General features: G+C 42.7%; 1 protein-coding gene across 1 annotated transcript in view; it reads left to right on the plus strand.

The window, feature by feature from the left end:
- The window catches only part of GLB1 (galactosidase beta 1), a 256457-nt gene that overhangs the window by 86344 nt on the left and 152405 nt on the right, over positions 1-17708 (plus strand). The window contains exons 5-6 of the mRNA XM_063452008.1: positions 2647-2741; positions 5576-5756. Of these exons, the coding sequence (XP_063308078.1) occupies positions 2647-2741; positions 5576-5756 (276 nt within the window). The remainder of the gene's footprint in view (positions 1-2646; positions 2742-5575; positions 5757-17708) is intronic.

The following is a 17708-nucleotide window of genomic DNA, read 5'->3' on the forward strand; positions in this document are numbered from 1 at the left end:
AATATATCATTTTAAAATATTTAAATTAATGAATTAAATAAATTGGACCCCTGAGGGTTAAAAAAATAAAAATAAAAATAAGTTAACCCTAAGGGGTTAACAAAAAAAAATCGGATCACAGTATAATACTGTGATCTGTATTTTGATCACTGTAGGTAGTTATCAACTGGCAGGGAAGGGGTTAATTTTTATTAGGACTGGGTAAAGGAGGGTGGGATTTCTTCTACTTTTTAAAAAAAATATTTATTACAACATTTAACTTTTTTTTGTACTTTTTTTTTACGTTAACCCCCTAGCTAGCCTAACACCAAATTCCCTAATTCCCCACTAACTTCCACCCACCCCAGCTAGCTAAATATACCATTTTAATATTTTTAAATTAATAAAATTAAACTAACCCCTGAGGGTTACAAAAAATAAAAGTTGACCCTCAGGGGTTAATTTTTTTTTTTTTTTTTAAATCAGATCACAGTAAAATGTATACCCTGCCAATTGATCACTGTAGTCAGTGATCAATTGACAGGGAAGGGGTTAATTTTTAATTAAAATGGGTAAAGGGGGGGGGGGGGATATTATGGCTTCAATTTTTTTTTTTTTTTTTTTTTTTTACAGGATGCAGATCATCACTGATCCGTCTCCCTGCACTTCACACAGCACCCGGAAGCGCAGAGAGGCGGATGGTGAGTCCCTGCAGCACATGTGCTCGCTCTGACAGCCTGTCAGAGCGATCACTGCTGCAGGGGCGATCGCGGCGATCTGGGGTTAATTTTAATGTGTGACGGACAAGGTCCGTCACGCAGCGTTAAGGGTCTCCCCAGGATTACGGCCCTCATCCATCACCCATCCTGAAGGGGTTAAGAAACAAAAATACACAGCTTTTACCTCATATTCCACTAATCAGACTTTTAAAATACATCAAATACTCAGTTGCCAATCCACTAATGTCATATACCTCCTTTGGTGCCCATGTGGTCTTTAATACATTGGAATGACCACTAGGGCATTTAAGACCAGGATTGCAGAGCACATTCACAATATCCATAGGGGGTAAATGAAACAGTGTCTCAGCGCACAGGAAACTCTTTTTAGAAAAACACAGGAGCGGCCCATCTTTGCTATCATATGTAAATATTTTAAGAGATCTAAAAATCGTTCTCTATATACATTGTGAGAAAATATGGACTGCCTTTAAGCTCTCTTTGATCTCGGAGAGAGATTCTACTCTCAAGACTTGCACTAATTAAAGACCACTGCTGGCTGATGGAACTTCCTTATGGACGCTGCATTTCAATGTGCGTTCCATTTCCCAGAATGTGGAAGTGATGTCATATGTATATACCGGAAATTACGTCCTGTCAATGGGAAATCACACACAGGTGATTGGTGAAGACGAGACACATAAAGAAGACCCCTGCGACTCCGTAACCAGCACTGGAAGAAGGCCTATAGTGGAAATGCATTTGCTGTACTTGGTTTACTTACATTTGGTTTTATATCCGGTTTTTACTTACTCCTGGTTACTAGCTATAGTGGTGAGTGGAACTTTTGTTTATTACCTACATTGGATTTATATGCCTGGTTCCACCCCCATAGTACCTCAAGTTGTTTTATGTTATATATTTTTCATTAAGTTTATTTTAAACCAACTTTAAGTCCCATCATCATCTTCTTCTACTGACAGTGGACTCAATAGCCTGAATTGGCACCCTTGAGCCCGCTATACAGAGCCTGGTACAGCTCTGGAAAATGTGAGTGGTAGTCCTACGTCTATTCAGTTTTTTTTTTTGTGTGTTTACAGTTCACACTATGTTGTGTTTTATGTTTATATTTTAGGTAACATCTACTTCTACTTAATTATATGGTGGTATTATGTTTTCTATGTTTAAGTGTTTTGGGAAGCACTGCTATATCAGCCACACCGCTTGTTGATTTGTTTGACTACAAAAAAAATTTTGTCATCTAAATTGTGAAGCGCCTATACACTATATGTATATATTTAACTGTGACAGATGTCATGTTGCCTACAAAAAGGGAAATAGACATGGGGTTTTAGACTAGTACTCAAGGCACACCAGAATTTTGAAATGTACAAGTAATGTTCCACTGTGGAGACAAACCTGTACCGTTGGTGTGCTTTGAGAGCTTGGTTGGGAACCACTGGGATAGACACATTTAATGATTTGGTCCTAAGTTTTTCTTGTGATGCCACTGCATTGTTTTGCTGTGCATTTTCTCAGATTTTCAACTTTGCCTACTAGTGAACTCCTGTTGCTGCAAATGTAGAACCTGGTATTTGATTTGTGATGCACTAGGTGATTTGCATACAAAAGCAGACTATTTGTAGAATTAATCAGGGGAAAATGATTGGAATTAACCTGTATTTAATATTTTTTTATTTTGTGTGTGTGTGTGTGTGTGGAATAATGTATTGGTGAACCTAGCTACTCAGTAATGTGCATTGCACGTGATTTAAAAGTAAACAAACATGTTGTCCATTAGGAGAAGTTGTCTTCTTGTGGCCTACAAAAAAAAGCTGCATGTCATTTCTCAGGTTACGCTTTGTAGTAACCCACACTAATACTGTATGATCATGATTTTAGAGATGAGCATGTTTTTGATAATTTTTATTTTATTTTATTTTTTTAGATTATCTTCAAGCTGTTGACAGCTGGATGGGTGTGTTCCTACCAAAGATCAAACCTTTGCTATATCAAAATGGTGGACCTATTATAACAGTCCAGGTAGTTGATAATTTCTTACTTAAAGGACAACTGGCATCTTAAATCTGTTTAATTTAAAAATGTGAGGAAATGATTTATATATTACATAGCTGAAAAGAGACTTGTGTCCATCAACTTCAGCCTTCCTCACATATGTTTTTGCTGTTGATCCAAAAAAAAGAAAAAAATGTTTTGAGGTGACTGTTTTCCTTTAACATTTCTTGTTTTTCTATGACTGCTGGACGGTTTGAACGTGTAATTACTTAAACTCATCAGCATTATAAAAGTCAATAGCAATTTAAAATCTGCTACTATATGTGGCAGAGAGCTGTATGGTGCAGCCACAACAAGGTAAAACTGTGATGGGGAAGAACAATTCTAAATCTCTCCCTGTAATCTAGGTCAGTGGTTTTCTACGGATGTGTACATCGAACCACATCAAAGTGTGCCACATAATAAATGTTGACTTCAGGGCTGGAAAATTTAAAAATTGCGATTTGCTATCTTGCAATGATTAAAAACTAATTGCATTTTACTAGAGGTATGCATATCTCTGTAATAAATCTTGCAGTAAATGTAACATGCTTTGAGCTGCTGAAGGAAGGTAAATATAAAGAAAAATCATGTCTACCTTTGAAAAAGGCTAGGAACATGATCATCTAATTTAAGTAATATGTAATGCACTAGCATAGTAACTAAATTAAGTTTAATAAACCAGAATGGTGCAAAAACAAAACTGAATCTACTTCAAGTCATCTGGGAATAAAAAGTACACACTTACCAATAATGCATACATATTTGGGTAAATAAATGGTCCTGGGGTATTAAAATACCAACAATAAGATATAATAAAATATAACCACTCTGATCCATATACTTTAAGAAATATTTATCCAATCAAACACTATGGCAACAAACCCACTACTTGCAACCAAGCTCATAAAGCACATAGTACATACAAATAAACAGCATATTAAGTAACTAAGCAACAAACTAGTACATAACCCCCATTAGTTCTCACCTAGAGCAAGACTCCACTATTCACAAAGATTGTTTTCATAATGTTACACAGCAAGAGAGTGCAAGACGTGTGTATGCATATTTAAAGGAGCACTATAGGATCAGGAACACAAACTTGTATTCCTGACCCTGTAGGGTTAAAATCACCATCTAGCCACCCTGGTCCCCTCATGCCTCCCTAAATATAGTAAAATCTTACTTGTACAAGTCTGCAGCTGCTTACTTTGTCCCTGTTTTCTTTTGACATGCCCACTGCCTGCTTACATCATCCAATCACAATCCTTCCCCATAGGATTGGATGAGACTGTCAAGGAGGCAGATAAGGGGCAGACCCAGCACAATTCAAACACAGCCCTGGCCAATCAGCATCTCCTCATAGAGACACATTGAATCAATGCATCTCTATGAGGAAAGTTCAGTGTCTGCATGCAGAGGGTGGAGACACTGAATGTTTGGATGCATTTTAGGCAGCAATGACCCAGGAATGATCTCTAACAGACATCTTAGGAGTGGCCAGTGAAGTTATCACTAGGCTGTAATGTAAACACTGCATTTTCTCTGAAACAAGCAGTGTTTACAGCAAAAAGCCTGAAGGTAATGATTCTACTCACCAGAACAAATTCATTAAGCTGTAGCTGTTCTGGTGACTATAGTGTCCCTTTAACCCATGGCTTGTGACTTCACTACAGTTGTTTGATTAGCTTAGCTCAAAAAAGAAATTGTCTGTAGTAAGACACAAATTCTTAGTCATAACATTTGTGTGAAAAGAGTTTACCACAGCCATCTTTAGCTTTGGAATCAACAGTTCATTCCTTCCTCTTTACCTGAGTATGTGGAATGCTGATGAAGAGGCAGAGAGGAAGGAAGATCTGGGGTAGCTATGTCACGCTTTGGAGACACACCTTTAGGTTAAACCGTTAAAAAATAAATAAATATGGTTTAACCCTTGAAGGCAAGATGGAGCCAACACATTCCTTCCTCCTTAACAACTTATTATGGTTTTCAGTGACTATAAACTGCATTCAAATAAAGGGTTTAATAATTATTAGATTCTTTGCTGTATACCACAGAGTACTATTACTTAATCAAATAGTTAACCAGGGTTATTCACTAAAGTGAGAATTGCCATGAATCCAAAGGGAATTTCAAACTGAAAACAGAAAAATGATCTAATTTGTAAATGTAAGTCTAAATTTAGAAACACACTTTGAATACCTCCCTTTACTGAATAACTATGAAAGTTTTTAGCACACAGTAGTTGTTATGGTGCCAGCAGTGACACGATGTCCCTTAATGTATGCAGTTAAAGCATTTCAAAACCTTTTGACTTCTTATCTGGTGTCTGCCATATGCCATTCTTTTCCTTCACTGCACGTGGACATTTTTAGCTCAGAGCAAGGCTCAGCGATACAGGGCTTTACTTATTGGCTGAGAGCGATCTGCTGATGCAAGAGTAGGTTAGGGAGTAGCGCCTGGCCTACCATAGGTAAGCAGTCGAATCATTCTGCAACATATTCACTACTTACAAAAGGGGGGCCCATGACACTTGTGGCACGATGACCACTATATCATGCTGTAGTAGTTATGGTTTTTTTTAGTGCTTCTTTAAAATCATTAACCTCACTAAATCCAGTAATTTCAATATCCTGACACCAATCAGAAAGTTTAAAAATTCTTTTATAAATTTATCTAACTTGGCATCTCTAACATGTAACATTTGAGGAATAGTTTTGCCGTTCAAGTTTTTTATTTTAATTTGCATATACAAAAATTGCAAAAATGTAGTTTGCACACAGTTTATAATTAAACATATCTATTCTTTCCACCATTTACAGGTTGAAAATGAGTTTGGAAGCTATTATACATGTGACTACAATTATTTACGACATCTTTTGAAACTTTTCCGATATTATTTAGGAAATGACGTAGTTTTATTTACAACCGATGGATCAGGGCTGCCATATGTAAAATGTGGATCAATTCAAGGCTTGTATACCACTGTGGATTTTGGACCAGGTTTGTTATCATATTTAATTTTAAAAAACGCAAATAAAATGTAAATCTCTTTTTAAAGTTCATTGAGAAATAGATAAAAATATGAAACGCTGAATCACTGAATAAAATGATAGGGAGGCGCGTTATGAGAAGAATAATACAATAATAACATGGGAGAAAATATAAAAAGTTTTGGAGGATGTGTCATGCAGCAGGAAACCAATCCGTGTAGAGATCCGCAATCAGGAGGTGAAGTGGGCAGAGGTGTGGTTCTGAGATCTTAGTCCCCAAACCATCATCGACCGTGGGTCAACTAGAAGTACTTGTGCAGAGCAGGTTTTTTCCCTATATTTCAGCATTTCCTACTAGGGATCTACCGATTATCGGTCTGGCTGATATTATGGGCCGATATTCGGTATTTTCGGCAATATCGGCATCGGCCAATAGAGATACCGATATTGCCAATAATACATCCCAGGACTGCCGGGCCCATTACAAACCCGGCGGTCCTGGGGGGGCCTGCAGCAAGCGCTTACTTACCTTCCCAGCTGCTCCCTGCGTAAAACTTGCGAGTCCTGTGGCCGCCAGAGCGTTGCCACGGGTTACCATGGCAACGCTCCGCGCAGCATGCTGGCCGCAAGGTTTACATAGGGAGCTGAAGGGAGCTGCTGGGAAGGTAAGTAAGCGCTTGCTGCAGGCCCCCTCTGTACTTTCCAAGCCACCCTGGACCACCAGAGAATGCTATACCCCCTTCCCTGGCAAAGTAAGAAGTAGGGAGGGGGGACTAAAATATATATATATATATATATATATATATTTATATATAGAAACAAACACACACACACACTGCATTATATACACACACTAGACAAACACACACTGCATTATATAAACACATTTCACAAACACACTGTGTATATAATGCAGTGTGTGTTTGTGTAGTGTGTGTATATAATGCACACTACACAAACACACACTGTATTATATACACACACATTTTGCATTTAGTATATACACACACACACTACACAAACACACACTCTGCATTCATTATATACACACTACACAAACACTGCATTCACTATACGCACTACACACACACTCTGCATTCATTATATACACACTGCATCCACTAAACACACACTACACAAACACATACAGTTCCCCTGTCTAAACACACTGCATCCACTACACGTGGCATGTATATTTTGTGCATTTACTTATAGAGATAGTTATTTTTTTCAAAATGGTAAATGTACATAATATCTGTAAATTATCAGCTATCAGCCTGAGAGTTCACAGATTATCGGTAGCTGCTCTAAAAAATCAATAACGGTCGATCCCTATTTCCTATTGCACGTTGTTCTTGTAGGCAAATTATGAATGTAGTAAAACGAATTCTTGTTGGTGAGTGCTGTCATCTGTTCCCTGTCTGCGGTTTGCGGCTATCCCCGCCACCGCACTCCAGACTGCCACGGTGTCTGACGCTACACGCTCCAGATCAGCATCCTTATATGTGTGCTGGACCCGGTCATGTGACCCGGCACACAGTGATGACCTCAGAGACCACAAGGGAAGGAAGAAACTCCTCCCACGTGTGGTGATTAACATTAATTGGAGATTGGACAATCAGACACACCCTGTGTGTATATAAGCTAACCTTCCCCCTTGCCTCAGTGCCCTGTTCTTGTCTTTGGTTTACAATTGAGCGTTACTCTGTATTTGAATTTTCTGGTTACTGATCTCTGGCTTTTCTTACGATTATTCTGTCCTCTCTATCTCTGACCTTGGCTTATCTATACATTACTCTGTCTCCTAGTATTTCCTTGACCGTTGCTTACTTTGACTATCCCTTTTGCATAGCCCGGAGATTCTAAAGACCAGTATTGCAATTCTCTCTGTTGTGTCCTGTCTGTGTGTTTGGGTTCCCTAGTTAATGTTGCATTACAACAGGACCAAATGAAACCAACAGACATCTCGCAGCAGTTGCATGCTCAGAATTCCAAGCTGGAGGAGCAAGACCACCGCTTGGATCAGCTCGCTCAGGCGTTGCAGACTATTCTGCAGTGGACCGCTCACCTCCAACCATCGGCCCCTGTTCACATACCTGTACAGGAGGTTTCCTATCACTCCGTACGCATGACACCACCCCAACAGTATAGAGGTGATCCTACCCTTTGTCATGGTTATGAACCCACACTCCTTTCCTACTGACAGGTCAAAAATAGCTTTTGTCATTAACCATCTCTCTGGCAGGGCCTTGGCCTGGGCTAAACCGAAATGGGAATCTGGTCCCAATATCACCAACACCGATTTCCTTTCATCCTTTCGGAGAACTTTTGACATGCCCGTTAAGATAGCTTCTGCTGCGAGAGCCTTGTTACGCATCAAACAAGGCTCCAGAACAGTGGTAGACTATGCCATAGAATTCCATACTCCAATGGCAGAAGTGGCTTGAAACAATGATGCAAGGAGCCTATATAACAAAATGGGGTAACTAGAGGCAATAGCATACACTAAACAATATGATATAATAGGCATAACAGAAACATGGTGGGATGAGACACATGACTGGGCAGTTAACTTAAATGGGTACACGTTATTTAGGAAGGATAGGAAAAACAAGAAGGGTGGTGGGGTATGTTTATATGTCAACCATGAGTTAAAGTAAAATCTTAGGCATGTGGAGGCTTTATGGATAGATATCTGCTTGGGGCAAACAAAGGGAAATCAATTATTGGTTAGGTTATGTTATAAACCACCTAATGTAAATATTATTGAGGAAGAACAGCTGTTAGAGCAAATTGAGAAAGCTGCAAATCGAGGTAACACGTTAATTATTGGAGATTTTAATTACCCTCACATAAATTGGGATAGAGGGACTAGTACTTCAGCAAGGGGAATCAGGTGTTTGAATGTATTAAATGACACCTTTATGTCACAACTGGTACAAGCACCAACTAGAAAGGATGCTTGTCTGGATCTCGTCATAACAAACAATGTTGATCTTTTAACCAACATTCAAGTAGGGGAGCATTTGGGAAATAGTGATCACAATATGGTAAATTTTGAAATAAACTCAAAAAAGCAAAAGCAAGTGGGGTATACTAAAACATATAATTTAAAAAAGCCAATTTCAATAAGATTAGGGAAGCTCTACAACATATCGACTGGCATAAACTCCTTAGTGATAAAAACACTCAGGATAAATGGAAACTATTCAAACAAATATTAGAAAGGTACATTTCTCAGTATGTACCATTGGGTAATAAATATAAAAGAAACAAATTAAAACCAATGTGGCTTACTAGAGAAGTAAAACAAGAGATTCAAAATAAGAAACGGGCATTTAAATCAGACAAATCAGAGGCATCCTATTTAAGATATAAGGAAGCCAATAACGCTTGCAAAAAGGCAATTAAAGTGGCTAAACTAGAAAATGAGAAATTGATAGCTAAAAAATGCAAAACCAACCCCAACATTTTTTTCAAGTACATCAATTCTAAAAAAAAACAAAAAATTAAAGTGTAGGTACACTGGAAACAGAGTTGGATTTATTAGCTAATGAAGACCAGGAAAAAGCAGAAATTGTAAATAACTATTTTTCTTCAGTATATATTAATGAGGATCCTATGGCAAGAGATATGCAAATGATTGCTGCAAAAAACTTGCAAATAACTTGTGTTTGGATAACTCGAGACAAGGTGCTACAGCTATTAAAGAAAATTTATGTAAATAAAGCTCCGGGGCCTGGCGGTATTCACCCACGAGTACTTAAGGAGCTAAGTGGTGAAATAAGTGAACCTCTGTATTTAATTTTTCAAGATTCTTTTGTTTCAGGTGTTGTACCGGAGGATTGGAGGAAGGCAGATGTTGTTCCCAGAGGCGGCTCTAGACTTTATGAGGCCTTAGGCGAAACGCAAACATGAGGCCCCACTAACAAAAAAAAGTGTCACATATACACATTGATGCACTGTCTACCTGAGAGTGTGTCTGACAGAGAGTATCCTTGTGTGTGTGAATGTATGTCTCTGAACATGTTTGCATTTTTGTCTGAGACCCTATGTGTATGGGGTAGCTACTTGAAGTGTGTTATGTGTATGTGGGGGGGGGGGGGAGAGGCGGGTGATGGTGAGAGGGGGGTGATGGTGTGGGGGTGATGGTGAGAGGGAGAGTGATGGTGAGAGGGAGAGTGATGGTGAGAGGGGGGGTGATGGTGAGAGGGAGAGGGGGGGTGATGGTGAGAGGGGGAGCGGGGGTTGATGGTGAGAGGGGGAGCGGGGGTTGATGGTGAGAGGGAGCGGGGTGTTGAAGGTGAGAGGGAGCGGGGGGTTGATGGTGAGAGGGAGCAGGGGGTTGATGGTGAGAGGGAGCGGGGGGTTGATGGTGAGAGGGAGCGGGGGGTTGATGGTGAGAGGGAGCGGGGGGTTGATGGTGAGAGGGAGCGGGGGGTTGATGGTGAGAGGGAGCGGGGGGTTGATGGTAATGTGAGAGTGAGAGGGGGGGTAATGTGAGAGTGAGGATAATGTGAGAGGGGGGTGAGGCTGAGGGTGGTGGGATGGTTATGCTGAGGGTGGTGGGGGGGTGATGCTGAGGGGGGTGAGGCTGAGGGTGGTGGGAGGGTTATGCTGAGGGTGGTGGGGGGGTGATGCTGAGGGTGGTGGGGGGGTGATGCTGAGGGTGGTGGTGGGGTGATGGTGAGGGTGGTGGGGGGTGAGGCTGGTGGGGGGAGGTGATGCTGAGGGTGGTGGGGGGGGGGGGTGATGCTGAGGGGGGTGAGGGTGGTGGGGTTATGGTGAGGCTGAGGGTGGTGGGGGGTGAGGCTGAGGGTGGTGGGGGGTGAGGCTGAGGGTGGGTGGGGGGTGAGGCTGAGTGGGGTGGGGGTGAGGCTGAGGGGGGTGGGGGTGAGGCTGAGGGGGGTGGGGGTGAGGCTGAGGGGGGTGGGGGTGAGGCTGAGGGTGGTGGCGGATGAGGGGGGTGGGGGGGTGAGGCTGTGGGGGGCTGGGGGGTGAGGCTGAGGGGGGCTGGGGGGGTGAGACTGAGGGGGGTGATGCTGAGGGTGGTGGGGGTGGTGGTGAGGGTGGTGGGGGCTAGGGGTGGTGAGGCTGAGGGTGGTGGGGGGTGATGGTGAGGGTGGTGGGGGCTAGGGGTGGTGAGGGTGAGGGTGGTGGGGGGTGGTGAGGCTGAGTGTGGTGGGGGTGATGGTGAGGGTAGTGGGGGGTGATGATGAGGGTGGTGGGGGGTGGTGAGGCTGAGGGTGGTGGGGGTGATGGTGAGGGTAGTGGGGGGTGAGGCTGAGGGTGGTGGGGGCTAGGGGTAGTGAGGCTGAGGGTGGTGGGAGGGTGATGCTGAAGGTGGTGGGGGTAAGGCTGAGGGTGGTGGGGGTTGGTGAGGCTGAGGGTGGTGGGGATGATGGTGAGGGTGGTGGGGGATGAGGGTGAGGGTGGTGGGGGATGAGGCTGAGGGTGGTGGGGGGAGGTGATGCTGAGGGTGGTGATGCTGAGGGTGGTGGGGGGGCTGAGGGTGGTGAGGCTAAGGGTGGTGGGGGGTGGTGAGGCTAAGGGTGGTGGGGGGGTGGTGAGGCTGAGGGTGGTGGGGGGTGATGGTGAGGGTGGTGGGGGGTGAGGCTGAGGGTGGTGGGGGCTAGGGGTGGTGAGGGTAGTGGGGGGTGATGGTGAGGGTGGTGGGGGGGTGAGGCTGAGGGTGGTGGGGGCTAGGGGTAGTGAGGCTGAGGGTGGTGGGAGGTGAGGCTGAGGGTGGTGGGAGGTGAGGCTGAGGGTGGTGGGGGGTGAGGCTGAGGGGGGCTGTGGGTGAGACTGAGGGGGGTGGGGGCTAGGGGTGGTGAGGGTGAGGGTGGTGGGGGCTAGGGGTGGTGAGGCTGAGGGTGGTGGGGGTGGTGAGGCTGGGGGTAAGGCTGAGTGTGGTGATGGTGACTGGGGGGGTGAGGCTGAGTGTTGTGGGGGGTTATGGTGAGCCTACCTTGATTTCCCTGGTGGTCCAGTGGGCTCCCTGGTGGTCCGGTGGCCACTGCTCCCGGTCTGCAGCTCCTCAGAGCTGCAGACCGTGTAGTCTCGTGAGATTTCAGAGCGTTGCCGTGGTAACCCGCGGCAACGCTCTGATTGGCCAATTCTCGCGAGTCACATGGTCTGCAGCTCTGCACACTGCGGAGCTGCAGACCAGTGTCTGCGATGGTGGCCGGGCAGCCAGGAGGGGCCTCGCACCCGGCGGCATACCGGGCAAGCCGCCGGGCCCCCTCCTGGTGTCAGGTCCTCCGAGGACCTGACACACTCTGCCCACAGGCGGTTTAGGCGGCCGCGAGGCCTTAGGCGGCCGCCTAAACCGCCTAATTAGAGAGCCGCCTCTGGTTGTTCCTATATTTAAAAAGGGTTCAAAATCCTTGCCTGGAAATCATAGACCTGTGAGCTTAACTTCTGTAACTGGGAAAATATTTGAAGGGCTATTAAGGGATAATATTCAGGAATTCATTGGGAAGAACTTTGTTATTAGCAATAATCAGCATGGTTTTATGAAACATAGGTCATGTCAAACTAACCTAATTGCATTCTACGAAGAAGTAAGTACAAGTATAGATCAGGGTGTTGCAGTGGATGTGATCTACTTGGATTTTGCCAAGGCATTTGATATGGTTCCTCACAATAGGTTAGTATTCAAACTAAAAGAAATTGGTCTAGATGAATATTCTTGTTCTTGGGTAGAACATTGGCTTAAGGGTAGAGTACAACAAGTTGTAATTAATGGTAAATTTCCAGGCTGGACAAAAGTGGTAAGTGGTGTCCCTCAGGGTTCTGTTTTGGGACCACTTCTATTTAACATATTTATAAATGATCTCGAAATAGGCATTGAAAGCCATGTATCAGTGTTTGCAGATGACACAAAACTTTGTAAAGTAATAAAATGTGAGCAGGATATTGCTTTGCTGCAGAGAGATTTGGATAGATTGGGGGACTGGGCACTAAAATGGCAGATGAAATTGAACGTAGAGAAATGCAAAGTTATGCACTTCGGGGTTAAGAATGCACAAGCAACTTACACACTAAATGGTAGTGAATTAGGGATAACCACACACGAGAAGGATTTGGGAATTGTTATAGACAACAAATTAAGCAGCAATATGCAATGTCAATCTGCAGTTGCTAAGGCAAGTAAGGTTTTGTCATGTATAAATAGGGGCATAAATTCTCGGGATGAAAATATAATTTTGCCTCTTTATAAATCGCTGGTAAGACCACACCCTGAATATGCTGTGCAATTTTGGGCGCCTGTTCTAAAGAAAGATATCATGGCACTAGAAAAAGTCCAGAGACAAGCTACAAAATTGGTAAAAGAAATTGAGCATTTTAGTTATGAAGAAAGGTTAAAAAAATTAAACCTGTTTAGTTTGGAAAAACGGCGCCTGAGACGGGATATGATAACTTTATACACATCAATTCGGGGCCAGTACAAACCTTTATCTGGAAATCTATTCATAAACAGGGCTATACATAGGACACGAGGTCACACATTTAGGCTTGAAGAAAGGAGATTTCATCTAAGGCAAAGAAAAGGGTTTTTTTACAGTAAGATCAATAAGGATATGGAATTCTCTGCCTGAAGAGGTGGTTTTGTCAGAGTCACTACAGATGTTTAAACTGCAATTGGATAAATACTTACAAAAACATAACATACAGGGATATAATTTCTAATTAGTGGGGTAATAGCTGCTTGATCCAAGGAGACATCTGACTGCTATTTTGGGGTCCAGAAGGAATTTTTTCCTAGTTTGTGGCAAAATTGGAAGCACTTCAGACTAGGTTTTTTGCTTTCTTTTGGATCAACAGCAACAACATATGTGAGGAATGCTGAACTTGATGGAGGCAAGTCTCTCTTCAGCTATGTAACTATGTAACAGCTTTTCAGGTAGGACAATATGATTACCTACTCGATGAGATAGCATCCAGAGATGTACCCACATTATTGGATGATAGCATCGACTACTGCATTGTTATAGACAATCGCATTAGAGAGAGATGCTTTCAGCGACAGTCTTATAGCTGGATGCATGTTCACCCCTTGCCCGCCTTGCCCTCTTCTTCTCTACCTGCTTTGCCTCCTTGTGGTCCACCACCAGAACCTATGCAACTAGGTACCACTAAGCTAACCGAGGAGGAGAACCAACGCAGAAAGAGGGAAGGTCTGTGCCTCTACTGCGGCAAAAAGGGGCATGTGAGGACAACATGTCCTGACCTGCAGGGAAACGCCAGCGCCTAAGACCAGAGGAGGGGTTGGTCTTGGGTCTTATGAAGTTATCCCCTCACGACAAAAACTCTAGACCGCTTCTCACGGTTACCCTCACCATCAACGGTGAGGCCATTCACACCAAGGCCCTACTGGGCTCAGGCGCAGCTGGCAACTTTATAGACCAGTCCGTTGCGGAGTCCTTGGTACGCAAGGCCTCACCTCTAGCCATGAAAGCACCTGATGGCAAGCCACTGATGAACCCTAAGGTGACTCACGAAACCCAAGTACAACTCACCATAGGGGTCCTACACCAGGAAAGTATTCCCTTTCATGTGCTGTGTTCCCCTTCATGTTCCATAGTCCTTGGGTTTCCGTGGTTGATAAAACATAACCCCGTTATAGATTGGGTCACTCTGTACATATTGTATTCCTGCCTTACACAGTGTCTTATACCTGTGCATCCTGTTTGTTCACTTAACCTGCCCTCGGCCCCTCCACTCTCTACCTGTGTGCCTCCACATTATGATGATCTAGCACAGGTCTTTGAGAAAAGAGAGGCAGATAAACCCTCCACCTCACCATTATGATTGTTGCGATTGATCTTCTGCCAGGGACTGTGCCACCTAAAGACCGGGTATATCCCCTCTCTGAGCATGATAAGATCATGGAGAAGTATATTGAGGAGTCCCTGAAGAAATGGTTTATCAGGCGATCCTCCTCTCCGGCAGGTTCTGACTTCATCTTCGTATCGAAGAAAAAAGGTGATCTCAGACCCTGTATAGACTATAGGGTTCTGAACAAGATCACAGTGCGAAACTTATATCCAATTACACTTATCACAGAGCTTTTTGACCGCTTAAAAGGTTCCAAGTGGTTCACTAAACTGGATCTCAGGGGGGCGTATAACCTGGTCAGAATAAGAGAACAGGATGAGTGGAAAACCGCTTTCCATACTCGTAGCGGCCACTACGAATATCTAGTAATGCCCTTCGGCCTGTGTAACACTCCTGCTGTCTTCCAGGACAATGATGTCCTGCGAGATTACATGCACGTTTATGCTGTAGTGTATCTGGATGACATATCGGAATACTCCCCTGATCTAGAAACCCATCATTAACATGTCAGATCAGTACTAAAGAAACTGCTAGAAAATGGTCTGTATTGCAAGCTAGAGAAGTGCCTCTTCGATCAGACCTGTGCAATTCTTGGGGTTCAGAATATCTGAAATGGGTTTCAGTATGGACCCTAAGAAACTGGAAGCCATCAAAACTTGGCCGCTTCCTCAGGGACTTAAGGCCATACAAAGGTTTGTGGGTTTCGCTAACTACTACAGAAAAGTCATAAAGAATTTTTCCTCTGTAGTGGCCCCAATAACCAAGATGACCAAAAAAGGGGTTAATCCCTATGTTTGGAGTTCTGAGGCTCTTAAGGCTTTCAAACCACTTAAAGTCAGCCCCTGTTTTGCACCACCCTGACCTGTCACTGTCCTTTATTGTCGAAGTCGACATGTCTGAGTCAGGTGTTGGTGCAATACTTTCTCAGAGAAAAACCCACAACGATCCTCTTCACCCATGTTATTTTTTCTTAAAGAAACTGTCCAATGCAGAGAAAAACTATGATGTGGGGAACAGGGAATTACTGCCCATAGTTTGGGCATTTAACCCCCTTAGTGACCAGATCATTTTTAAATTTTCTTACCGTTAAGGACCAGGGCTCTTTTTACATTTCTGTGGTGTTTGTGTTTTTAGCTGTAATTTTCCTCTTACTCATTTACTGTACCCACACATATTATATACCCTTTTTCTCGCCATTAAAATATATTTCTAAAGATGCCATTATTTTCATCATATCATTTACTATAAAAAATATATCAAATATGATGATTTTTTTAAAAAAAAACACATTTTCTAACTTTGACCCCCAAAATTTGTTATGCATCTACAACTGCCAAAAAATACCCATGCTAAATAGTTTCTAAATTTTGCCCTGAGTTTAGAAATACCCAATGTTAACATGTTCTTAGCTTTTTTAAGAAAGTTATAGGGCTATAAGTACAAGTAGCACTTTGCTCTTTCCAAAACATTTTTTTTCAAAATTAGCGCAAGTTACATTGTTACACTGATATCTGTCAAACTTGGGGTATTTTGACTCTCTTCATGCAACCATTTTACCACCAATCAATGCCAAATAAAAAAATAAAAAAATTGGTGATTTTTTTTGACACACATAGCAATTTAAGAATACATTTACTGAGAACTTCAAGGGTTACTGCCAAAGAACACCCCAATATGTGTTCAGCAACATCTCCGGCATACAGTGATACCACCCATGTATAGGTGTGTTGGGTTCTTCGGGGGCTAAAAGACCTTATTTGGAGGGTGCGCATTCCAGTTTTCCAACTTTTTGTTTTGGAATTTTCACAGCTGGTCAGCATGCACCCATGTCCTATTTCTCCAACCAGTCTTTGTCAACCTTTTCGTTAATCATTTTTTTTGTGTTATTTTTTACACACATTGTACTTTATGCATGGATTCTGAGCTGCTGATATGTATTACTGCAAAAGAACACCCCGATATGTGTTCAGCGAAGTCTACAGAGTATAACAATACCCCCTATGTACAGGTTGTATGGTGGTTTTGAAAGGTACAGGGTCAATATAGGGTTTGTCCAATTCAGTTTGCCAGATTGGTTTGCTGGGTCTGTGTTGCCTTTTGAGACCGTGTGGTAACCCAGGAATGTGAAATAACCCCATCATGGCATATCATTTTCAAATGTAGACAACCGAGGGTATTCCAAATGGGGTATTTCCAGTCTTTTGTATTAGCCACTTAGTCGCAAACATTGGCCATAGTTAGGGGTTAAATTTTTAAAATTAAATTATTATTATATATTTTTTTTTAGTGTGTGTATATATAGTTAGTGCCTCGACCCCTCAAGCCACTCAATAGAGACAGAGCATTGGAAGCCTGCCTGAAGGCTTCCGATTCTCTGTCTTATTGCCGGGCTCCAAGGGGAGTGATCACCCATTAATTTCTGTTGGCCCCCGGCAGTGAGGGGACTATTACAGCGATGCCTCAACATTGAGGCATTGCTGTAATACCATTAGAGCTGCTGGAAGCGATCATGATCGCTTCCAGAGCTCTAATTACCCCAAGACGTATTAGGTACGTAAGCGGTTCTTAAGGCCCGTTTTCTGATGGACTTACCTGATAGCTGCTGCTGGGGTCTCCAGCAGTCCCCCCCCGACGATGATCGCCGACGGTCCAGGTAAGTCCAGGGCTTCTATTTGCCGCGGTCGTATTAGGTATGTCCGCGGTCCTTAGCGGCCCTTTTTTTGTCTGACATATGTAGTACGTCCACGGTCGTTTAGGGTATATGCATAGATATATCTATATATAATTTCATTCTAAGTGTATTTTGATATAAATATATATATTATCAAAATACCAGTTAGAATACAATTACATATATATGATTTTTTAAAATTATTTATTAATTTTTTTTATAAAATATATATATACATATACATAATATATATACCGTATATACTCGAGTATAAGCCGACCCGAATATAAGCCGAGGCCCCTAATTTTATCCCAAAAAACTGGGAAAACTTATTGACTCGAGTATAAGACTAGGGTGGAAAATGCAGCAGCTACTGGTAAATTTCTAAATAAAATTAGATCCTAAAAAAAATATATTAATTGAATATTTATTTACAGTGTGTGCAGCGTG

Source organism: Pelobates fuscus, chromosome 4 (genome assembly GCF_036172605.1).
Source record: "Pelobates fuscus isolate aPelFus1 chromosome 4, aPelFus1.pri, whole genome shotgun sequence".
Lineage (NCBI taxonomy): Eukaryota > Metazoa > Chordata > Amphibia > Anura > Pelobatidae > Pelobates > Pelobates fuscus.